Source organism: Carcharhinus amblyrhynchos, chromosome 3 (assembly GCF_965287045.1).
Source record: "Carcharhinus amblyrhynchos chromosome 3, sCarAmb.v2.hapA, whole genome shotgun sequence".
NCBI lineage: Eukaryota > Metazoa > Chordata > Chondrichthyes > Carcharhiniformes > Carcharhinidae > Carcharhinus > Carcharhinus amblyrhynchos.
Window position 1 is genome coordinate 134,157,863 of NC_137326.1, and position 25,850 is coordinate 134,183,712.

The 25,850-nt window shown below is 43.5% G+C and overlaps 1 protein-coding gene across 1 annotated transcript in view; it reads left to right on the forward strand.

Moving 5' to 3' along the window:
- The first annotated feature begins 1,797 nt into the window (after window positions 1-1,797).
- The window catches only part of LOC145341151 (NAD kinase-like), a 46,554-nt gene continuing 22,501 nt past the window's right edge, over window positions 1,798-25,850 (forward strand). Inside the window, exons 1-4 of the mRNA XM_080186053.1 lie at window positions 1,798-1,953; window positions 13,097-13,396; window positions 20,461-20,544; window positions 23,665-23,794. Of these exons, the coding sequence (XP_080042179.1) occupies window positions 13,101-13,396; window positions 20,461-20,544; window positions 23,665-23,794 (510 nt within the window). The 5' untranslated portion in view covers window positions 1,798-1,953; window positions 13,097-13,100. The remainder of the gene's footprint in view (window positions 1,954-13,096; window positions 13,397-20,460; window positions 20,545-23,664; window positions 23,795-25,850) is intronic.

The following is a 25,850-nucleotide window of genomic DNA, read 5'->3' on the forward strand; positions in this document are numbered from 1 at the left end:
TGCTTCAAAAGGCTAGTCATGGTGTGAATCAATTCCAGCCGCCCAAACTACCTGGATCCACTACAATTTGCCTACTGACACAACGGTCCATAGCAGATGCCATCTTCCTGGCCCTGCACTCAACCCTGGAATACCTAGATAACAAAGACACATATGTCAGACTCCTATTTATTGACTACAGCTCAGCCCTCAACACCATTATTTCCATGAAACTCATCTCCAAACTCTGTGGGCTGGGCCTCAGCATGACCCTTTGCAACTGGATCCTGAATATCCTACCTCACAGACCACAATCAATAAGGATTGGCAACAACACCTTCTCCACGATCATCCTCAATACTGGTGCTCCACAAGGCTGTGTTCTCCTTATACACCTATGAGTGTATGGCCAAATTCCCCTCCAATTTGATATTCAAGTTTGTTGATGACACCATTGTAGTGTGTCGGACCTCAAACACAGGAATGAGTTAGAGGACCTGATGAACTGGTTCGGCGACAATAATCTCTCCCTCAACATCAACAAACATAAAGGAGAAAGGACAAAGTAGAAAGGGTTGAGAGCTTCAAGTTTTTAGGCATCCAGATCACCAACAACCTGTCCTGGTCCCCCCATGCCGACACTATTGTTAAGAAAGCCCATCAATGCCTCTACTTTCTCAGAAGATTCAGGAAATTTGGTATGTCAGATGACACTCTCACCAACTTTTACAAGTGCATCATAGAAAGCATTATTTCTGGCTGTATTACAGCTTAAAGTCTGACAACACCAGGTTTAAGTCCAACCAATTTATTTGATAGTAAACTCACAAGCTTTCGAGGTTAAGCTGTTCTTCAGGTGAATGGAGAGTTCTCTCCATGTTGTTCCCCAGTTCTCTGAACTCTCCATTCACCTGAAGAAGAGCTTAACCTCGAAAGCTTGTGAGTTTACTATCAAATACATCGACTGGACTTAAACCTGGTGTTGTCAGACTTTTTACTGTGTTTACCCCAGTCCAACGCCAGCATATCCACATCATGTATTACAGCTTGGCATGGCTCCTGCTCTGTCCAAGGCTGCAAGAAACTACAAAAGGTCGTGAATGTAGCCCAATCCATCAGGCAAACCAGACTCCCATTTATTGACTCTGTTTACATTTCCCGCTGCTTGGGCAAAGCAGCCAGCATAATTAAGGACCTTATGCACCCTGGACATTCTCTCTTCCACCTTGTTCTGTTGTGAAAAAGATATAAAAGTTTGAGGTCACATACCAATGGACTCAAGAACAGCTTCTTCCCTGCTGCCATCAGACTTTTGAATGGACCGCATTAAGTTGATCTTTCTCTACACCCTAACTATGATGACTGTAACAGTATATTCTGCACTCTCTCATTTCCTTCTCTATGGACAGTATGCTTCGTCTGTATAGCATGCAAGAAACAATACTTTCACTGTATACTATTACGTGACAAGAATAAATCAAATCAAAATCAAATATATAGAGCATTAACAACAATGTGGACTGGTTGGGTCAAACATGATATATTTTTGGATGGTTTTTATTTAACACATGCTCTTTATAATTCAACATCAATTGGGAATTTGCACAGTTTAATTAATGTATTTAACATTACAGATTGGAATGCAAAGGTCCAATCAGATTGCAGCAGCGCCGTCCAATCAAAGGCGGGCTTTCTTTCGCAGCCCATTGGCTGGAAGCAGGAGGACCAATCAGGGGGCGCGGATTGAGTAACCAATCGCGGGCGGTATAACTGGTTAACGGCGGCGAATGGGCGCTGCTGTTGTTGGTGGGTGGGCGCTGAGGGATAGGGTCGGGCTGTGGGGCCGAGTAACAGTTGCCGCTGCCGGCAGGCCAGGCGGGAGGGAGACGGTAAGGCGGCTGGGCCCGGCCCGCGGGGAGTTGCTGCGCTCTCCCCCTCCCCGCTCGCAGGTTCTCGCTGCTCCTCGATCCGCAGGTAAGGTGATGGGGAAGGTTAGCCCCCCCTGACCCACAGGCCCACTCCTGACCTCAGAATCATATCCAGCATGGTCAGCAATGGCCATTTAATTGTGTACATTACTGACTTAGATTTATATTGTCAATATAAACATTTAAATATTAAATTAAAACTAATGAAATCTTGGTACAATTAAATGTAAACATTGTCAAATTTAAATTAAATTAAAACTAATGACATTTTCAAATCTTGGTACAATTAAATGTAAGCATTTTGTCAAATTTAAATATTAAATTAAAACTAATGACACTTTCAAATCTTGATGCAATTAAATGTAAGCATTTTGTCAAATTTAAGTAAATTGAATGCTAATGACAATTTTAAATTTTAGTACAATTAAATGTAAACATTTTAATGTTAAATTTGAATATTAAATGCTAATTACACTTTCAAACTGATACAATTAATGCAAATATTTGAAAATCTAAATATAAAATGTAAATGTTAATACCATTTTCAAATCATAGTACATTTAAATTTGAATATTTTAATGTCAAATTTCAATGTTAATGATTTTCATGTACTTTAAATGTGCATTTTAATATCAAATTTAAATATTAAATGTGAATAATACTTTCAAATCTTAGTACAATTGAATGTGAATATTTTAATGTTGAATTTAAATGCTAATGACACTTTTTCAAATTTAAGCTCGTTCAAATAACATGTTGATGTCAAATTTCAATATTAAATCTAAAATGTTGATTACACTTTCAAATCTTAATACATTTCGTGTGTGTTAACGCCAAAGCGAAATGCTTTGGATACTGGAATATAAAGAGTAAATAAGCAGCAGATCTGATAATATCAGCAGAGAAAGTGAGAATGTATGTTTTAAGTCAATGATCTACAAAAATGTGACCAGTCATCTAGAGGGTTGGGCTAATCACTTGAGGAATGTCAGGTCAAACCCTACCAGGGCACTGCTGACTCGTTTTATTCTTGCATGGAAAATTTTGAAATGTACTGTCAAGAATTGAAATATTTATCAGTTTATTGTGTCTTGTAGCAGTTACGCTACTCGACTAATCTTCCTGACACTGGAAGATACAAAGACAGCACTCATCCCACCACTGTGTCTGGGGATTTTGAGTTTGCTGAAGTAAGAAATTAAATAGGGAATAAAAAGCTGGAATCAGTAATGGGGACTGGGATTATGTGAAAATCCAATTGGTTCATTTAATGGTTATTAGGGAAGGAAGTTGTGTTTATACCTAGTCTGGTCTCTATGGCAGTATGGCTGACTCTCCTGCAGTGGTCTAGCTGTAACAAATCATTATGTAAAAGTGATACAAAAACAGAAAATGCTGGAAAATCTCAGCAGGTCTGACAACATCCAGGAGTAGAGGGCACAGCCTCATGTTGGGGTTGGGGGGGTGGGGTGGCAGTTTAGATCGGAGTTGAGGAGGAACTTCTTCACTCAAAGGGTGCTGAATCTCTGGAATTCTCTGCCCGTTGAAGTGGTGGAGGCTGCCTTGCTAAATATGTTTAAGTCACGGGTAGATAGGTTTTTGACGGACAGAGGAATTAAGGGTTATGGGGAGAGAGTGGGAAAGTGGAACTGATCCACTTCAGATCAGCCATGGTCTTTTTGAATGGCAGGGCAGGCTCGAAGGGCTAGATGGCCGACTCCTGCTCCTATTTCTTATGTTCTTATGTAAGATCTGTGGAGAGAGAATAGAGCCTATGTTTCAAGTCTGGATGACCCTTCGTCAGAGCTCTTGTTTCAGACTCCAGCATCCTCAGTGCTTTGCTTTTATTTTGCTGTAAAAGTCATAATTCAGTACTCTGTTTCTTCACCACTTGGAAGAAGCATTGAAACAAGGGCACAGGATATATCCTGGGTGGGGAACTTCAGTATCAAAAGTGGCTTTGTATTTGCAGGTCAATCCCATAATCAATGGTAATACCAAGCTGTGATGTGGAGCTGCCAGCATTGGACTGCAGTAAACACAGTAAGAAGTTTCACAACACCAGGTTAAAGTCCAACAAGTTTATTTGGTAGCACAAGCCACTAACTTTCAGAGTGCTCCCCTTCATCTGGTAATTCAAGTATTACCAAGAATATTTGGTAATATTTGACTTACCAGGTGCTGGCCATGTCCTGGAGAATATTTCTGCCAGACTAGTGCGGCAGGACCAACAGAAGGAGGGGAAAAAAATCTTGACTCCATCCTTTCTATCAGTGTATTGCAGATGCATCTAGTCATGATGGTCTTGGCAGAGTGACCACCCTACTGTCGTTTGTTCACATGAAGCCCTGTCTTCACGCTGAGGCCATCCTCCCTGATGTGTGGCACTGCCAGTATGTTAAGTGGTATAAATTCAGAACAGATCTAGCAGTTCACTAGCGAGCTTCCATGAGGTGGTGTGGGGTATCAGCATCACCAGAATTATATTCCATCATGATTTCTAAACTCATGACCTGTCACATCCCTCACTCTGTCATTGCCATCAAACCAGGAAACCAGCCCTGGCTCATTGAGGTGTGCAGGAGAGCAGCCAGTAGGAGTGGTGTCTGCTGAAGCTATAAAATACAGGACAACATTGATACTAAACAACTGAAGAAGCGTGCTTTAGTTAGAGCTCAGTGATCCCATAATCAGTGAAGTTGATCAAAGTTCTGCACTGACACTTTAAGTTGTGAATGGTGGTGGACAATTTAAATAACCAGTCAGGGACTTGATAAATAGTTCCGTCTTCAATAATGGCAGAGTTTCGCAAAAAAAAAGTGGAAGCATTAGCAGCCATCTTCAGCTGGAACTGCTCAATAGATGATGCATCTCTGCCCTTCTCTCATTGCAGAAGTCAGTCTTCTGTGAAGTCTCTGCATGATAGAAATGATTGAGCTCAATGGATCCAAAAAAGGCTGTGAATCATGACAGCTTCTTGGCAGCAATGCTGCCGATACACGCTCCAGAAAGCTTAGCCTTCCCAGTGCAACTACAACACTGCCATCTACCTGGCAAAGTGGAAAAGTTGTCCAACTAAGGCCACATAGGCAGGTACAATCCAAACTGGCCAACTGCATCTGGAATATTGAGTTATGGGTTTGGCCTCCTTGGCTATGGAAAGAATATTTGCCAGAGATGGAGTGCAACAGTGATTCACCAGTCAGAGTCCTGTGATGGCAGGATTTAAAAAAAAATGTTCATGGAATGTGGGTGTTGCTAGCAATGATGTGGAGATGCTGGTGTTGGACTGGGTTAAACACCAGTAAGAACATAGAACATTACAGCGCAGAACAGGCCCTTCGGCCCACGATGTTGCGCCGACCAGCTTTTTAAAAAAAAACAACACTAACCCACTAATCTAAACCAATCCCATTTCGTCCATAAACCTATCCACAGATCTCTTAAACGCCCCCAAACTAGGCGCATTTACAACTGCAGCTGGCAGGGCATTCCAGTACCTCACCACCCTCTGGGTAAGAAGTTTCACAACACCAGGTTAAAGTCCAACAGGTTTATTTGGTAGCAAAAGCCACTAGCTTTTGGAGCGCTTGCTGCCCCTTTGTCAGGTGAATGGGAGTTCTATTCACATACAGGGCATATAAAGACACAAACTCAATTTACAAAATAATGATTGAAATGCGAGTCTTTACAGTTAATCAATTCTTAAAGGTACAGACAACGTGTGGAGAGAGCATCAAGCACAGGTTAAAGAGATGTGTACTGTCTCCAGACAGGACAGTTAGTGAGGTTTTGCAAGCCCAGACAAGTTGTGGGGGTTACACATAGTGTGACATGAACCCAAGATCCCGGTTGAGGCCGTCCTCGTATGCGGAACTTGGCTATCAGTCTCTGCTCAGCGACTCTGCGCTGTTGTGTGTCGTGAAGGCTGCCTTGGAGAATGCTTACCTGAAGATCAGAGGCTGAATGCCCGTGACCACTGAAGTGTTCCCAACAGGAAGAGAACACTTTCTTGCCTAGTGATTGTTGAGCAGCGTTCATTCATCCATTGTCGTAGTGTCTGCATGGTCTCCCCAATGTACCAAGCCTTGGGACATCCTTTCCTTCAGCGTATCAGGTAGACAATGTTGGCTGAGTTGCAAGAGTATGTACCGTGTACCTGGTGGATGGTGTTCTCGCGTGCGCTGATGGCATCTGTTCAATGAACCAGCACGTCTTGCAGAGGTTGCTATGGCAGGATTGTGTGGTGTTCTGGTCACTGTTCTCCTGAAGTCTGGGTAGTTTGCTGTGGATAATGGTCTGTTTTTGAAGTTGTGCGGTTGTTTGAAGGCAAGAAGTGGGGGCGTGGGGATGGCCTTGGCGAGATGTTCGTCTTCCTCAATGACATGTTGAAAACTCCGGAGAAGATGTTGTAGTTTCTCCGCTCTGGGGAAGTACTGGACAACAAAGGATACTCTGTCCACTGTGTCCTGTGTGCCTCTTCTGATGAGTTCGATGCACCACCAGCGAAAAACTGCATTGGAACTGTCGATTGAGTCGAGGGCCATGTTCTGTTCTTATGAGGGCATCTTTTCGGCGTCTGGAGATGGTTGTTGCGATCCTCCTCATCTGAGCAGATCCTGTGTATTTGGAGGGCTTGTCTGTAGGGGATGGCTTCTTTTAACATGTTTAGGGTGGAAGCTGGAGAAGTGGAGCATTGTGAGGTTATCTATGGGCTTGCAGTACAGTGAAGTGCTGAGGTGACTGTCCCTAATGGAGATGCGTGTGTCCAAGAGTGCAACTGATTCCAGAGAGTAGTCTATGGTGAGTCTGATAGTGGAATGGAACTTGTTGATGTCATGTAGTTGTTTCACCATTAGTCCAAAGGAAGAAAATATCACTGATGTATCTAGTGTATAGCATCGGTTGAAGGATGTGTGGTGAAGTGGTCTTGTTTGAGCCTGTGCATGAAGTTGTGGCATATTGAGGTGCGAATTTGGTCCCCATGGCTGTTCCGTGTGTCTGGATGAAGGTGAAGACATTGTGGTCCAGGGTAAAGTGGATGAGTTGTAAAATTGCATCTGGAAACTGGCAGTTGTCGGTGTTGAGTACTGAGGCAGTTGTAGCATTGCCATTGTCGTGGGGATGCTGGTGTAGAGTGCCAAGACATCCGTTGTGACAAGGAGTGCTCCTGGTTCAACTGCTCCATGTGTGCTGAGTTTCTGTAGGAAGTCCATAGTGTTGCGACAAAAGCTGGGGGTTCTTTGTACAGTGGCTTTCGGGATACCCTCGATGTAGCCGGACAGGTTCTCACACAGGGCCCAATTGCCCGATACGTCCCTTTGTGTGTTTGCCTTGTGTATCTTCGGGAGGCAGTAGAGATCTCCAGTGTGGGGAGTACGTGGGATGAGAGCGTGGAGGGTGCTCTGAAGGTCTGGATCAAAGATCTTGAGTCTGATTTAATGGTGTGTTCTTTGGTCAGATCTATGGGTAACTGTTTGTAGTGTTCCCCGTTGTTCAGTTGTCGGTACACTTAAGAACATAAGAACGTAAGAAATAGGAGCAAGAGTAGGCCATCTGGCCCTTCGAGCCTGCCCCGCCATTTAATAAGATCATGGCTGATCTGTTGTGGCTCAGTTCCACATTCCCGCCCTCTCCCCATAACTCCTAATCCCCTCTCTTATCAAAAACCCATCAACCCGCTTCTTAAAAATATTTAGCGAGGTAGCCTCCACCACTTCAACGGGCAGAGAATTCCAGAGATTCACCACCCTTTGAGTGAAGTTCTTCCTCAACTCCGTTCTAAACCGCCCCCCCCCCTTTATTTTGAGGCTGTGCCCCCTAGTCCTACTGTCCTTTCTGAGCGGGAAGAGTCTCTCCACCTCTATCCTATCCATCCCATTCATCATCTTATACGTCTCAATGAGATCTCCCCTCATTCTTCTAAACTCTAACGAGTACAAGCCTAGTTTATTCAGCCTCTCCTCATAGCTCAACTCCGGCATCAGCCTAGTTAACCTCCTCTGCACTCCCTCCAAGGCCAAAATATCCTTGCGTAAGTACGGCGCCCAAAACTGCACACAGTACTCCAGCTGTGGCCTCACCAATGCCCTATATAGCCTCAGCAAGACCTCCCTACTTTTATATTCAATCCCCCTCGCTATGAAGGCCAGCATCCCATTCGCCTTCCTGACCACCTGCAAGCTGGGTTTTTGTGACTCATGCACAAGGACCCTCTGCACCGTCGCATGCTGCAGTTTTTCTCCACGTAAGTAATAATCCTTCCTACCATTCTTCCTACCAAAGTGGACCACCTCGCACTTGCCAACATTAAATTCCATTTGTCAGTTCCTGGCCCATTCGCCCAGCCTATCTAGATCCTTCTGCAGACTCTCCACACCCTCCGCACAATTTGCCTTTCCACCAATCTTGGTGTCATCAGCAAATTTCGACACCGTACACTCGGTTCCCTCCTCCAGATCACCTATATAAATGGTAAATAGCTGAGGCCCCAGCACCGACCCCTGAGGCACTCCACTAGTCTCCATCCGCCAATCCGAATAGCACCCATTGACCCCCACTCTCTGCCTCCTATTTGACAACCAGTCCTCTATCCACACTAACACCCTATCCCCAACTCCATGTCCCCTGACCTTCTGCAATAACCTCTTGTGAGGTACCTTGTCAAACGCTTTCTGAAAATCAAGAAAGACCACATCCACCGGCTCTCCTCTATCCACTGCTCTAGACACATCCTCATAGAACTCAAGTAAATTCATCAGACACGACTTCCCCTTAACGAAACCGTGCTGCGTCTGCTCTATCAAGCAATTCCCCTCAAGATGCCTTGCTATTTCCTCCTTGATGACGGATTCTAACATTTTACCTACAACAGACGTTAAACTAACCGGCCTATAATTCCCCGCCTTTTGCCTGGCACCCTTAAACAACGGCATAACATTAGCTGTTTTCCAATCTTCCGGCACTTCCCCAGAATCCAGCGACATCTGGAAAATAACGACCAAGGCATCCACTATCACCTCCGCCATTTCTTTCAGAACCCTCGGATGCATTCCATCCGGTCCTGGGGACTTGTCCACAATCAGCCCCTCCAGTCTGTCGAGCATCACCTCTCTAGTAACAGTAATGTCATTGAGACCCTCCAGTCCTACCACCTTGCCATCTCTAACACCCGGCAAATTATTCACGTCCTCCTCCTTGAAAACCGAAACAAAAAGGTCATTCAAGACCTCAGCCATTTCCCCATCCCCTACCACTAAGTCCCCCTTCTCATCCTCTAAGAGTCCAACGTTCACCCTAGCCAGCCTCTTTTTATATACTTATAAAAACTCTTGCTATCCTTTTTTATATTAAGCGCTAGCCCAGCTTCATAGTTTCTCCTACCCTTCTTTATCAATTTCTTTGTCAATCTTTGTTGACATTTAAACCTCTCCCAATCCGCTTCTCGCCCACTACTCTTAGCTACTCTAAACGCCTCCGCTTTTAATTTAACACTTTCCTTCACCTCCTTCGTTATCCACGGCTTATTACCTCTCCTCCTACGGTCCTTGTTGACCATCGGAATAAATTTCTGCTGAGCACCAAGAAAGATCTCCTTAAAAATCCTCCACTGCTCCTCAGCAGACCTACCTTCCAACGTGCTCCCCCAGTCCACATTCGCTCATTCCTCTCTCATCCTACCGTACTCCCCTCTGTTCAAACAAAGGACGCGTGTCCGGGAACCCACTTTGTCGTCCTCCATCTGCACCAGGAACTCCACCGTACAATGATCACTCTCCCCAAGAGGATCCTTCACCGCAAGGTCCCTGATTCTACCCGCCTCATTACATAACACCAGATCCAAGACAGCTCGCTCCCTCGTCGGCTCCAACACACACTGTTCAAGGAAACTATCCCGGCAGCATTCCAAGAACTCCCCCTCGAGCCCACCGCGTCCAACATGGGTCGACCAATCAATATGCAGATTGAAATCCCCCATAACTACGGCCGTCCCATTCCTGCACGCCGCACTTATTTGCGCGTTAACAGCCCGCCCCACCTCCAGATCGTTATTCGGGGGCCTATAGACGACACCCACCAGCGTCTTCCTCCCTTTGTTGTTCCTAATCTCCACCCACAACGATTCCACTTTCTGCTGTTTGGCTCCAGTATCATCCCTTGCTACCACCCTGATGCTATCCTTAATCAGCAGAGCGCCGCCCCCCCCCCCCCCCCCCCTGCCTATCCTTCCTAAACACTTGATACCCCTGGACATTCAGCTTCCAGTCCCTGTCACCTTGCAGCCACATCTCTGTAATGGCCACCAGATCATATCCATTTGTGTCGATCTGCGCCACCAGCTCATCCACTTTATTCCGAATGCTTCGTGCATTCAGATAAAGTGCCTTCATCCCAGCCTTCCCCTGGACCCTATTCATACTCATGCCCCCTATTCCCTTTAATATTGGGACATGCTCAGCCTCCACCCTTACCTGTACCCTCTCCTTAACTTTAGGCCTCGTAATGTCACCTACCCTCGCACCCTCCCCCCCACTAATTAATTAGTTTAAAGCCCTGTCTACAGTCCTCTTTACACGATTTGCCAGGACTGTGGTCCCAGCACGGTTCAGACCCACCCCATCCCGCCCGAACAGGTCCCACCTACCCCAAAACTTCTTTGTAGTAATCCATTCTGTTCAGTATGACAATGGCCCCTCCTTTGCTGCTTTGATGACAATTTTGCGGTTGGTAGTTGAGAGCGTGGATGGTGTTGCATTGTGCTTGGGTGATGTTCAGGGCTGTCGTGAGCGTGGCCAATGAATCTGGTGTTGATGCACTTCCTGATGTCTTGGGCATACGTGTCAAGTCGAGGGCAGCAGCCTTCCGGAGGAGTCCAATTTGACTCTTTCCTCTTCGGTTGCTGCATTGCGGATCTCTGTCTAACATGCACTACAAGGGCTCCTCAGGGTAGTGTTCTAGGCCCAGCCATTTTCAACTGCTTCATCAGTGGCTTTGCATCTTAAATCTGAAGTGGGGATGTTCATTGATTGCATAATGCTTAAATTGTTTGCAATTCCTCAAATACTGAAGCAGTCAGTGCCCGTGCACAGCAAAACCTGGATAACATTAAGGTTTGGACTGACGGGTGACAGGTAATATTGACTCCACCCAAGTACCAGGCAATGAGCATCTTCTACAAGAGAATCTGATCCACTTCATACCATAGAATCTACAATGTGCAGAAAGAAGTTATTCAAGTCTGCACCGACTTTCCACTGGCATCTTAACCAGGGATCAATCATTTAGCAGAGATGAGAAATATTTTCCTTTTGAAGGATTGTAAATCTTCCCTCATTGATTATATTTAAAGGTCGATTTAAATTTTTGAGATCTCAGCGTATCAAGGGAATTAGAGTGGGCAGGAAAGCAGAGTTGAGGTACAAGATTAACTGTGATCATAAATGGTGGAGCTCACTCAAGGGGCTCAATGGGCCACCCCTCTGATTCTGCATATTTTTCCATCCATGCCATTCCTTCTCCTAGTCAAAAATCCTAATTTGGAAATATATTGCCCTTCCTTCATTGTCAGTGGGTCAAAATCCTCTCCTGCATAGCTCCCATGAGGGAGTATGTTTGCCACAGTGTTATGACTGCAGCTGATAATGCTGAGCACATCAGATCCCGGATTGAAATCCATCTCATCTGACTGTACTTTTGTATTGTGGAAATAAGGTTGGAAAGCTCTTGAGCACAGGATTCACATTTGAAGAATTAAAATGTTTGTTAAAGGAGGGGGAAAAAAAGTTTAAAAACAGGATAAAAGATAGAGCTAGAGAAAGAAATTTAAAATGTAACCCCCCTCTCAGAAAATGCTTTATCAAAGGTACAACGCAATAAAGCTGACCTTTTGACAACAGCCCTTAAATTCTTTAAGCATAACATCATCCAGGATTATTACCCAAACAGAAGTTGCTTTCACTTTTAAAGAAAAGTACTATCCATGATATCCCAGATAATCCACACTGATTATGGTTTCTCCAAAGGGAGATTCAGATCACGCTTTCTCATATTTGCCTGGCCCAACGCTGAGTTGCTTTTCTTCAGTTACAGTACTTTAACAGCTTCCTTACCGCCTCCCTCCAAAGCAACTCGCAACTGCTGAAACCTTGTCATAAATACCCTTTTTATTTTACCCCTTTTGTCTTTGTTCTCCATTGTCTTCAAATATCTCTTTAAAACCTTGGGTCCCCAAATATTAAATCAGTTCATGTTCATATTTTCTCTTTTGGTTCAATAAAGTTTAAAACACCTGCCCCTGTTTGCTCATGAATCTCCTGTGAAATACAACTTTTTTTGTCTCCTTTGAGACTCCCTTTTAAATGTGATTCAATTTCAACACTTATCCCCAGATGCAAATTTCAAATTTATTGTTTGCTATTACCAAATGCAAAAAGAAAATACTTTTAATCTTTCACCCCTCAGGTTCCACAGACTCCCTTCTGGCTCTGAACTATCACTCCTTCAATTAATCCTCGGCACACAGCTTTACCCTTACTGACACAGAATATATAGATAAACACAGAAATATAAAAAGAGATATCATCACAACCAGGGACTGCAACGGTTCAACAAGGCAGCTCCACATCACCACCTTAAGTGCAATTGAGGATGGACAATAAGCATGGGTCTTGCCAGTGATGCCCAACTCCCATGAGTGATATTTTTAAGCGTGCGTCCTAACTCCCAATATGTTGCATGTGATTCTTGAACCATTTAACAGGGAGGAGTAGCACTAGTGGTTTCTCTTTGCTTTCCTATGGATTTTTCATCTTCGGAGTGCTTTCTCCTAAGTGTACATTAATCAAGGCTAGGAAATACCTGCAACCTGATCCTTTACTAAAGGGAGAACTACCTGCACTCATTACATCAGGAGTCAGTTAGCACCTGATGCTTTGTTTTCCACAACACTGCTGAGGCAGAAATATAGTAACTGAACCAAATGGTCATTCCCTCTTCAGATGCAAATAACCTGATATAGGTCAAATTCTGACTCCACTCGCCTGGGGTTGTTTTCAGTGTGGTTCACTTTCTGATTTAGAACCAGTTTGATGTTTATTGTAATGCAACTATTTATGAATAATATCTGCACAACATGAGACTATGTTTTAGTTTTGATCATTTTGCTTTGTTATTTTGTTTCTCCCCATTAGTTATATGATGGATGCAGCAGATAAAGGTGGTGCCCTGAATGGGGAAGGAACAGTCTCAACCACCTCCGAGTCTAGGCCTCAGACTGAAGCTGAACACAGGCCCTGTCCTGGCGAGGAGATGTGGGATCGTACCCGATATGGGCGCTCGTCCAAGAAGCGAGAGGGAACATCACCACCAACTGCTGAAAAATTGGACTGTGTCACAACGACAAAGAAACGGGACCAAATGTCACCCAAGAGGCGGGAGCAGGTAGAAAAATCTCCGCGGAAAAGTAAGACCCATCGAAAGGTTGGACACAGGTACAGTAATGGTACCTGCATGGGGATAGTAACACCCCCACCCTCCTGGGAACATTGCCAGCACTGTCACATTTTAGGAACAGTTAGCACTTTGATATCTTTGGGGAAAGCAGTAACTTCATCCACTAGGAAAAAAACAGTACTGTAGAGATTGGAAGGTGCAGAGATTTGCCAAAATGGTATCAATGATGACTTCTGTCGTATGGAGAGAGTCGACAAGCTGGGATTGGCTTTCTCAGTAGAGAAGGGGTGGTTAATAAAAGTATTTGGACTTGTGGAGCATTTCACCAGAGTAAATGAGCTGAATCTGTTAGCAGATTAGCAGAGGACGTAAATTAAAGATAATTGGCAAAGGAACCAGAAGGGAAGTTAGAATGTTTTTTGTGTTATCTGTGATGTGCAGAACCATAGAATTGTTATGGCACAGAAGGAAACCATTTGACTGATTGTGGTCTGGATGCCTGAAGAGGTGGAGAATGCAGATCCAGCCATTACTTTCAAATGAGAGTTAGATATGCACTTAAAGGAAAAACATTGCAGAGCTATGGGGGATGTGTAAGGAGGTGTCAATGAGTTGGCACAGAGCAAAGAGATGGAGCAAATGACCTTTTTCTGTGTTGTGAGATTCTGACTCACTGTGACCTCCTATGAACAGCTTTTTCTTGCCCTATAAGACCCTTTAACATTTTGTTGTGGTTCACAATTGAAGGTTGGAGGTGATCTGAACCTCAGCTAGTCAGCCTTTCCTGATTGAGCACCACAGTTCTGGCATCGTTCCAGTATATCTGTTTTATAGCTATCCATTGCCTCTATGATCTTTTCATAAATGTTGGACACCTGGACTCTGCATTGTAATCTTAAGTGTGGTCTATACAAGTTAACATTTTTGTCTGTAGGAATGAACCCTTCTGCTTTTGTTTTTTTGATAACCTTATTAACCTATGTTACTATTTGTGCATCTGTATCTCAGGATCCCTTTCTTCGTTGACACTGTTTAGGCACTTTTCCTAGAACTATGTGGCTTGTTATTCTTCCTATCACTCATTTATATTCAAGTTATTTTGCTAATTTCTCACCCATTCTATGAGTTGATGAATGTTTTCTCACAGCTCTTCTATTACCTACACCTCCCACAGTTTGATGTCATCCACAAATTTTGAAATTATATTTACACTTCCTAATTCCAAGTCCTTTATGTAAACGTAGTGTTCAGAGAATCAATCCTTCTGGAACACTCTGGAATACACTTAAAAGCTGTACTTCTGTTTTGTAGCCAGCTAGCTGTCCACTCTGCTAGCTGTCCCATGACATGTTCTGACCTTTTGAGTCTACAATGTGGTACCTTATCAAAGGAGTTTTTGATATAGAGATGTAGTACGGGCATTTACGTTATGTAAATATTGCATGTACATCACATAAATGTGTAAAATTATATTGCATCTACTGCATTACCCTTATCTACCCCCCCCCCCCCCCCCCCTTTTACTTCAAAGAGCTCAATGAGATTGGTTAAGCATGACCCAACTTTTTGGAATTTATTATATTTTCACTTTCGGGATGTTTTTCTGATGAGATCACATGGCACTAAGTTATAGTCCAACAGGTTTATTTGAAATCACAAGCTTTTTGGAGCATTGCACCTTCGTCAGGTGAGGTTCTGCTGCTCGTTCGTCAGGTGAAGAAGCAGCGCTCTGCAAGCTTGTGATTTCAGATAAACCTGTTGGACTATAATCTGGTGTCGTGAGATCTCTCATCTTGTCCACCCCAGTCCAACACCAGCATCTCTGCATCAAGATGTGTCTCTGTTGCAATTTTGAGCAAGGATTCCACGATCCACTGTAGTGTGCAGACTTCTGAGCATTAATTCCTAACCCCGTAAAGTCTTGTGGCATCAGGTCAAAAGTGGGCACGGAAATCTCCTACTGATCACCATCGACTTCTCTCCCTCAGATGGTGAATTGGTACTCCACCTACTCCCCTTTCTTAGCCGAAGAATTAGCACTCCTCCATGTTAAACACCACTTGGAAGAAACAGCGGTTGGCAAGGGAACAGAATGTGCTCTGGATGGGGGCTTCAGTGTCCAACAGGAGGCTCAGTAACATCGGCCGAACTGGCTGAGCCCTGAAGGACATAGCTGCCAGACTGGGTCTGCAGCTGGTGATAAGGGAACTAAGAAGGAAAACCTACTTGACTAATTTATCCTCACTAATCTATCTGTCACAGATGAATCTGTCGATGACACTTTCATAGGAGTGACCATTGCACAGTCCTTGCGGAGAAGGAATGCTGTCTTCACATTAAGGATACTCTCCATTGTATTGTGTGGCACCACCACTGTGCTAAATGGGGTAGATTTTAAACCGATCTAAGAACTCAAGACTGAATGCTGTGGACGATCAACAGCAGCAGAATTGTACTCAACCACAATCTGTAACCTCGTGGCCTAGCATATCTCTTGTTCTACCTTTACGGTCAAGCTGGGGACTCAATCCTGGTTTTGTGAAGAGTACGGAGATATGTCAGCAGCAGCACCAGGCATATCTCAAAATGAGGTGTCAACCTGGTGAGACTTTAACGCAGAATAACTTGCATGCTAAGCAGCATGCAATAGGCAGAGCTAAGTGATCTCACAACAAGCAAATCAGATCTAAGCTCTGCAGTCCTGCCACATGCAGTTGAGTGGTGGTGGACAATTAAACAACTAACCAAAGGAGGAGATGCCACAAACTTAGCCATCTTTAATGATGGGGAGTCCAGCATATTAGTGCAAAGGGCAAAGCAAAAGCATTTGCATCCATCTTTAGCCAGAAGTATTGAGTGAAAGATCCATTTTATCCTTTTCTTGAGATCCCTAGCATCACAGATGCCAGTCTTTAGCCAATTTGATTCACTTCATGTGATACCAAGAAACAGCTGGAAGTACTTAGTACAGCAAAGGCTTTAGGCTACGTCAACATCCTGGCTGTAGTATTGAAGATGTGCTCCAAACTAGTTGCGCTCTGAGCCAAGCTATTCTAGAATAGCTATAATGCTGATGTCTACCTAGTCAAACATTTCAGTCACAGGACATTCATGCCCCCTTGGACTTAACCATCTTCAGCTGCTTCATCAACGATCTTAATGTCATTATAAGTTCAGAAGTGGGGATCCGTGTATGGCATGCTGAAGAACATCCAAGTTTGGGCTAATAAATGTCAAATCAGATTTCTTAGCACTTGTACGAGATTAATGACTCTCTCCAATATCCACCAACTCTCTACCATCCCCTTTGAGCTTCAGTGGCATTACTGTTGATGAATTCCCATGCCATCAACATCCTGGATGTAATCATTGACCAGAAATAAACTGGGCCAGTCATAAATAGTGTGATCTTAAGAATAGTTCAGATCTGGGAATTCTGCAATAAGTAACTCATCTCCTGACTCTCTAAAGCCTGTCCACCATCTATAAAGCACAAGTCAGAGTGAGATGGAATGGCCTCTACTTCCATCTCACTCTTCACTTGCCTGAATGAGTGCAGCTCCAAAGATACCATCCAGGGTTAAGCATCTTGAGGACCACTGGGGATGGCTAATTCTGGTCACGTCAACGACACCCACGTCCTGTGATAGGAAAAATGTTTTTTAATTCTATCATTGATGTTAAAGCTACTTGCTCTGTAGTCCCTTCACCTTCTTTGAGTTCCATTTTTTAAGTACTGAATTTTAATCTTGTGTATCAAGCCTACAGGTGGTGAAATTCTTCTTGGATTATAAAACAAGCAATGGCCAACTGGCAGCATGACTTCTGTTTCTGAATGGGCTTTCTTTCCATTGAGAACAGTCAGAAAGAGCTTTTGGTGAAGACTAAAACTGATATTTTAACTATCCTGTTTATACTATTGGCCAAGTTGAAGTTTGCCCCAAAATCTTTTAAGAAATACATGATGATTATACTTGGGTAACTAAATGATATGCACATGTCCTGAGGGGCTACCCGTTTAAAGAGGAAAGTTTTAAGTAGAAATACTGAAATCAAGTATTTCCTTTTGCATCTGAAAGAGAAAATGCTGGAAAATCTCAGCAGGTCTGGCGGCATCTGCAGGAGAGAAAAGAGCTGACGTTTTTGAGTCCAGATTCACCCTTTGTTAAAGCTAAAAGGCAGAAAAAGTGGGAGATATTTGTACTGTAGGGTGAGGGAATGGAAGATGAGTCCTAGCCACAAAAATAAGGGGAAAAGGCAGTGCATAGAGAATAAAATGTGTGAAAGGCCAAACAGCAGATAAGCTGAAATCATAGGATAAGCTGTGACAGATGAAGATGAGGGTGGCGGCAGCGGTGAGAGAGGTAAACTTGAGGCAAACAGAATAAAATAAGGGGAAAGGGGGGGGAATGAAAAATAAAGACACAAGGTAGAGAACAGTAAAAATTGAATAAAATGAAAAGAGAGGTTTTTTGTGTGCCTGCTTGTTTCCTTCCTAACTATTTCTGTTCTGTGTGTTATTGCCCATGTTTTATCTTCAGTTTCTTTAATCACACAGAAGAAAAATGAGGCACACTGTCAAGGTTCTGATTTCATTTGTCTTTGAAGTGTTTGTTTGGCAATGGGAAAGCAAAGGCAAGAATGCTTGTTCACAATCAATTATTTTGGAAGCAACTGCGACTATCGCATATGCAAATGTAGCAACCATTCCATCTCAGCACTGTTCCATGAACAGTGATGAGTAGAGTGACCAGTTACTTATATTTTTGATTATATAGTTAAAGGAAAACGTTGCCCAGTGCACTGGGTCAGATAGAACATATTTGCATTTATGTAATATATTTGGCAACCTCAGGCCACCCCACAAAATGAAACATTTTTTAATGTGCTTTATTTTTTTTTGCTATAACTAATTGAATGAGGTAATGATTTTTGTTTTCAGTCACGGGATTAGCCCAGGAGAACTTCCCTGCTTTTTTTTTTTTTGAATCATGCTGTGGGATCTTGTACATCCATCTGAGATCGTAGAATGAATCTTTGTTCAGTGTCTCATCTGAAAGATAGTGGCTTTGTCAGAAAATGACCTGCAGTGAAAATGGACTTCAGATGGAATGTGAATGGGTGAAGCACTTGCTCCTAAATTTTTTTATACAAACCCAGAGTGGTTAGCATATGAAACTCACTCACACAAGGTGTTAGGTTAAATAACATAAATTAAGGGGGAGCTAGAAAAGTAATTAAGAGAGTGAAGGTGTTTGATAAGGTCCCCCATGCAAGACTTCTTGAGAAGGTGAGAGGGCATGGGATTCAGGGGCTTTGGCCTTGTAGATCCAGAACTGGCTTGCCTGCAGAAGGCAGAGAGTGGTTGTGGATGGGTCTTTTTCTGCATGGAGGTTGGTCACCAGTGGAGTGCCCCAGGGATCTGTTCTAGGACCCTTGCTGTTTGTCATTTTCATAAATGACCTGGATGAGGAAGTGGAGGGATGGGTTAGTAAGTTCGCAGATGATACGAAGGTTGGTGGTGTTGTGGATGGTCTGGAGGGATGTCAGAAGTTGCAGCGGGACATAGGTTGCAAGACTGGGCGGAGAAGTGGCAGATGGACTTCAACGCAGATAAATGTGTAGTGGTCTATTTTGGCAGGACCAATGGGATGAAGGAATATCAAGGGTAGGAGTCTTGGCTGTGTTGAAGAGCAGAGGGATCTTGGGGTCTGGGTCCATAGGACTCTTAAATCAGCCTCGCAGGTGGAGAATGTGGTCAAGAAGGCGTATGGTGTATTGGCCTTCATTAATCGAGGGATTGAGTTTAGGAGTTGGGAGGTAATGCTGCAACTTTATAAGACCCTTGTCAGACCCCACTTGGAGTACTGTGCACAGTTCTGGTCGCCTCACTATAGGAAGGACGTGGAAGCTATTGAAAGGGTGCAGAGGAGATTTACAAGGATGTTGCCTGGATTGGGAGGCATGCCTTAGGTTGAGGGAGCTGGGACTCTTCTCCCTGGAGAGACGACGGTTGAGAGGCGACCTGATAGAGGCTTATAAGATGTTGAGAGGAATAGATAGGGTGGATTCTCAGAGGCTGTTCCCCAGGGCTGAAATGGTCGCTACGAGAGGACACAGATTTAAGGTGCAGGGAAGCAAGTACAGAGGAGATGTTAGGGGTAAGTTTTTCACTCAGGGTGGTGAGTGAATGGAATCAGCTGCCGTTGGTGGTGGTGGAGGCGAACTCGCTGGGGTCTTTTAAAAGACTTCTGGATGAGTATATGGGATCTAATGGGATTGGGGGTTATAGATAGGTCTATGGCTTAGTAGGTATAGAAGTGATCGGTGCAACTAGTGGGCCGAAGGGCCTGTTTGTGCTGTAGTGTTCTATGTTCTATGAAGTGTAGAAAATTAGAAACTGAAAGTAGGGGTAGCCATTTGGTCTGCTTCTAGAAACCAGACAATGTTTTGGCCTCAATTACTTTCTGTAGTAGTGAATGCCACTGATTAACTACTCACTGGGCGAAGAAATTTCTCCTCAACTCAGTCCTAAAAGATTTAACACTTATCCTCAAACTATGACCCCATCATCAGGAACATCCTTTCTGAATCTGCTGGTAGAATGAAGTCGGGTGAAAAGAGACTTGTCTGGAAAGTAAACCCAGATCAGTTGAAACAAATGATCTGTTTGTGTTAATTTTATGTACATCAGTGCCAGTTTTTAATTAAGAATGAAGCATTAGAAACTGTTGCCCCGATGCATGGTTCCTGCATTCTGAATTTCTACGGTGTCCTGTTTTTACAAGTCTCTTTATGATCTCAATAAAACTGATTTGCTAAATGGTAGAGACTTTCTGCAGCAATGGTGAAGTGCAGCTGCTGCCTTATCAAAAAAATTGTTTAACCTTGTTTTGTTTGTAATTGTGGAGCCTGCCCTTGACTTGTGCACCAGTGTACTATGTGCATTTTTGACTCATACCTCTGTTCTAACTTTTTTTTCTCCTGGCTCTTTGCAGAGGTTGGGGAGGGGGGCAGAGAGTGTAAAAGGCAATGACCAATGAGGGAAAGTGATATTGTAGAAAGGAAACAAACTAATAACACTGCCTTCTCTCCTTTTTAGACAAGCACACTTCCTCCATGGCCCGTCTCCTGACATACACTTTGGACCTAAAGCCTCCATTCTGCAGAACTCCACCAGCATCATGTAAGTAAAAGTTATCCTTTCCCTCCCTTCATAAATTTTGTTGAACAGAATTCCGGATAATTGAGTTTCATTTAGTCTTTTGAAGTCGTTTTCTTGACTTTGAAAGCTGAGGGAATTCGAGGTCAGAGAATGCAGTTTTTGCATTCGTGTGAGAAACCGTTCTGAGTGTGAGCAGAAACAATGTTTTACTACTGTCAGATTGAAGAGGTTGCCTTGCACTACTTGGAGTTTGCGTTACTCTTGTGTAACGTCATGTTTCAAAGGTGCACAGGTGATGCCTTCAGAGGCTGAGCCACCACCTCCAGGAATGACATTGTGGTTATTCTTGAGCAAGTAATGTGCTGCTGCCAGGTATGGCAAGTAGCAAGTGTTGGCACCACTTGCTATCTGCATTGCTGCTTTATCCTGGATAAAGCTGCAGGTTGTTCACATGGACCAGTCCTTTATCTAAGAAATACCCCTGGCTTGAACCTCATGTTCATGTTACTCTCGAGCATGTACGAATATGCGCACATCTCCAGATTGGGCCCTTCAGCTAAATGAGACAAATTCCAAACCCAGGCAAATGCAACGAGTTGTGGAACTAAAAGTAGAGGACGTAGCTGCACGATTAAGTGGGCAGTCAGATTGTATTTCCAGTACATTGTTGTGGATGGGCAGCCTCAATTGTTTTATCCATTCTATTTCCAACCACACCTTTACCTTTACCCACAGAGTAAGTTTCCTTGATGCTATTCATTAGCGATAGGTGTGGAAGAGTTGCTGGGCAAGAAAGCAATGGAATTACAGGGGATGCTAGTTTTATTTTGTAACCTGCTCATTGACTTTGGTAGAAAGCTAAATTGGGCCATGTGTAAAATGACCAATGCACCTGATCTCATCAGTTCCCTTTAATGTGGCACAATGGTTAGCACTGCTGCCTCACATATACCATGCCAGGGATCTGTGTTTGATTCCCAGCTTGGGTCACTGTCTGTGTGGAGTTTGCACGTTCTCCCCCCTGAGTGCGTGGGTTCCCTCTGGGTGTTGCGGTTTCCTCCCACAATCTGAAAGGTGTGCTGGTTAGGTGCATTCGTCATGCTAAATTCTTCCTCTGTGTACCCGCACAGATGCCAGAGTATGGCGACGGGGGGATTTTCACAGTAACTTCATTGCAGTGTTAATATCAGCCTACTTGTGCCACAAATAAATAAACTTAAACTTAATTTTAGCAAAAATTGTCCCCCAGTGATTTACGCAACAGTTTCAAAATGGATAGAGACAGAGTGTAAAGATAAAGACAGAAAATGCTGTAATCGCTGCAGTGAACAGGGCAAAAGGAAGGCTATGGTTTTGTTAGAACTCTGTCTAGAAAGTTGAAAACCAGGGGAAATGTCCCAAGTTCTCTGCAACAACTGCCCAGTGATATTCAAAATTTGCTGACCACCCCCCCCCCCAGCAAAATTTACCGATTTTTCTAAAGAAGTCACCTTCAACTTAAAATTTTAACTCTATTTTGTTCTTCCAGCATTTACCGTCCTTATTTCAGTTTTCCAGCATTTGCAGTGTCTGCTATAATACTGACATCACCTGCTGTTTTTCTGAAATCTTTACTTGAGATTTTCTTCTTGAGGAACAAGAGAAGCCATATATGGGTTCAAAGTTATTCTTTTGAAGAATGTTAGGATTAATGTTCATCTTATGCTTGTGTTTTCAAACACACTTGGTACTTTTAGCTTTTAGTCCTGGGGATCTCCAGAATCGCTTCATCATTACTGGTCCTGTCAGTTATCAAGGATTGATGCAAAGTTGCATATCAAAACTTTCATTTTTAACTTCCATTTCCTTTCCATTCACGTGCACAGACTGTCCCAGCTGCTGGCACTCAGGCGTGAGAATTAATGGTATTTTATTCTCTTCCCAGCTAGAGATGCATGAGGCAGTTGAAGCGCATGCATGCGTCCATTTCCTCTAGCAAGATTTTCCAGGAACCGGTCACTAGCCTGTCATCTTATAGCTTGGGGGGGGTGCCATTCTGCATCAAACATGGTTGACCAGGAGACTGTCCTGTTCCTACCGCCTGTCCTAGACATATTAGAAGAAATTAAGGCTGATAATCCAACCTGTTTGGGATTCAAACCCAGGTCACCTGAGCATTATCCTGAGTTACTAGTCTCATGGCAGTATCACTACACCCCACCTCCCCTCATAGTCAGAAGAAATTCTAAATACTAAAAATTGCCTCATAGAGATGTGTAGGTTAGAGGGATTAGCGGGTAAATAGCTAGGGATATGGAGTTGGGCCTGCGTGGGATTGTAGTTGGTGCAGACTCAATGGGCCAAATGTCCTCTTTCTTCACTGTAGAGTTTCTATGATTTCTATGATTCTGTGAAATCAATTGGATTTCCTTTAATGTTCGTCGACCCTTACTGGTCCATGATGTCGTATTTGACTGCAAGCTGAGCTGCTGACTGCCGATTTTCACCTCTGACATTATCTGACTCTTGCCCTGAATTGGTTTATCTGCTGCTGAAGGCAGTATCTGTATCTTTCTGGCTTGAGACTTGACCATTATTACCACACTCCTGACCAGCTGGCATTTTCCACACTCTAAATGCTGTCTAGGCTAGCGGAGAAAAAAACCAGAGGGCATGGATTAAGGGTGAAAGGAGAAAAGTTTAAAGGGAATATTAGGATGGGGGGGGGCTTCTTCACGTGGAGAGTGGTGGGAGTGTGGAATGAGCTGCCAGATAAAGTGGTAAATGCGGGGCCATTTTTAACATTTATGAAAAATTTGGACAGGTACATGGATGAGAGGGGTGTGGAGGGATATGGTCCAAGTGCGGGTCAGTGGGACTCGGCAGAAAATGGTTCGGCACAGACAAGAAGGGCCAAAAGGCATGTTTCTGAGCTATAATTTTCTATGGTTCTAAACTTGAGGCCATCCAAACTCTGCTACTGAGGTCTTGCCTTGTGCCAAGACCCTTTCACCCATCATTGTTGTGTTACTTTCAATTAAGAAATGCCTTCATTTAAAAATTCTCATCTTTGTATGTTCACATAATTCTGTGGCTTTGATGCTTCAAGTCCTTAGCCTCTTGTTCAAAGGCTTTATTTGTTTTGTTCTAATTTATATTCAGGCACATTCAGGATCCAACTAGTCAAAGGCTGACCTGGGACAAGCCTCCAACAAATGTACTGGTCATCAAAAAGGTCAAGGATGAAGCACTTCTGGAGCCATTCAAAGAACTGTGCACTTTCCTCATTGAGGTGAGGACACTTGACACTACATAGAGACTGTACAGCAAGTTTATTTATCTTTTGGTGGTGGGTTCATACCAAGCATTATTTTACTGCAATGAAAACAGACAATACTGGAAGCAGTCAGTAGGTTGGATAGCATTTATGGAGAGAGAAACAGTATTGATATTTTTAGTTCTGATGAAAAGTCATAAACTAGAAGAAATTGGAGATGGAGCAGGTTTTAAGCAAGTATAGATCAATCAGGAGTGGGGCGGGGGAGGGATTGGAGAACCAAAGGGAAGTTGTGATATAGGGTGGAAGGTAGGAGAGATTGTATGATGAGAGATAATGGTGCAAGGTGAAAGTGTATGTTATTAGTTTATTTGTTAGTGTCGCAAGTAGGCTTACATTAACACTGCAATGAAGTTACTGTGAATAATGGAACAAAGAAACAAAACATGGGTGTGGAGGAGGTATAATTGAATCCTTACCAAAAGCTGCTGTCTGAAAAACTGCAGGAGCAGAGGTAAAATCTGAAATTGTTGAACCCTGCAGGCCATAAAGTGCCACATTGCTCCCTGAAGTTGCACTGAGCTTCATTGGAACATTGCAGGAACCAAGAACAGGAATCAAAGTATATCGGAGAATTAAAATGATAACCAGAAACTCTGGGTTAGAGTTGTGGACTGAATGAAGGTGTTGTGCTGAGCGTTTGCCAATATGTGTTTCTCTCCCCACTGTCGGAGATAGCACATTGTAAGTGAATGCAGTAAACTCAACTGAAAGAAGCCCAAATAAATCGTAGTTTCCTCTGTTCAGAGTGTTGGGCTTCTGGGCGTTGGGAAGGAAGGAGGCTAATGGATAGGTTTGGCATCTCCTTATGCTTGTATGAGAAGGTGGGCCGGAGGGGGTATGGTGGTGGGGGTGGAATGCAGTGTTGTGGGTAACTGAGGAGTGGACAAGGCTGTTGCACCTTGCTGTCTTCCACAACACTGAAAAGGAAGAGGAAGATGTGCTTTTTGCTGTTGGCATCACACTGGAAAGGGTGGAAGATGATCATTAAATGTGGAAATTGTGGGTGGTAATTGATGATGGCTTTAAGGGGGATGAGGTGAGAACAGATATGTGGCAATGAAATAGACATTATTGAGTAGAGTGCTCGGTTGAGGTAAAAAGGTGTCTTGGAAGGTGGCGCAGTCAGAACAGACGTGACGGGGACAAAAAGTTGGAAAATAGAATAGAAATGGTTGGGAGGAAGTGTTACCAAGGTGGCTATGGGTGTCATTGAGCTTACAGCGGATATTTGTGGACAGCCTAGACCTAGAAATGGCAGTAGAAAAGTCAAGGAAGGGAAGAGTTGAAGGGAAGGGAAATTTGAAACAAAAACTATGAATTTTTTTAGGAAATGGCATTGATTACAGTCATCTGTGTACCAGGAAAAAGAGATGAGGCAGAGGATTCCACATATCTTGTGAAAGGGCAAACATGGCTACGACTTGTATAAGTTCCCATAGCAACATCTTTTATTCGAAGGAAGTGAAATCAAAGGAGGAGTTACTCAATATAAGAACAAGTTCGATCACCCAGAGGACAACATACCCCCCAAATTTGTAATATGCAACCCTTAAATTATGGGTGGCTGTGCATGCGTGTTAGAGTATAAGGGTGGTTTACACAGTTTCTTTCAGGTTTGCTTCATAGATGTGCAGCTTGAGAGAACATTGGCTGACGAGACTTGAGGATAAGGACTTGTGTCTTTGTTCAATTGGAGATAGTAAAGAGAGTTTGGAAGCCTGTGGTGAAAGGGAGATGTTTATTACCTGGAAACCAGAAACAACAAAAACGCTTGAGAGCTAAATTACTTTCTCCCATGTCCTTTTATTTCTAAGTGATGGAAGATATCTGTATAGTTGTGGCATTAGGCAGGAAGAGACTGGATAAAGGAGTCTAGATGGGAAGAAATCAGTTGTGTGGGTCAGGCTGAAATGATGAGTCTTCTGGGGCAATCTTCTTTGTGATGTTGGGAAGGAGATGGAAGCAGACTCTGTGGGACTGGGGTACAGATAGGAAGCTGTGAAGATCT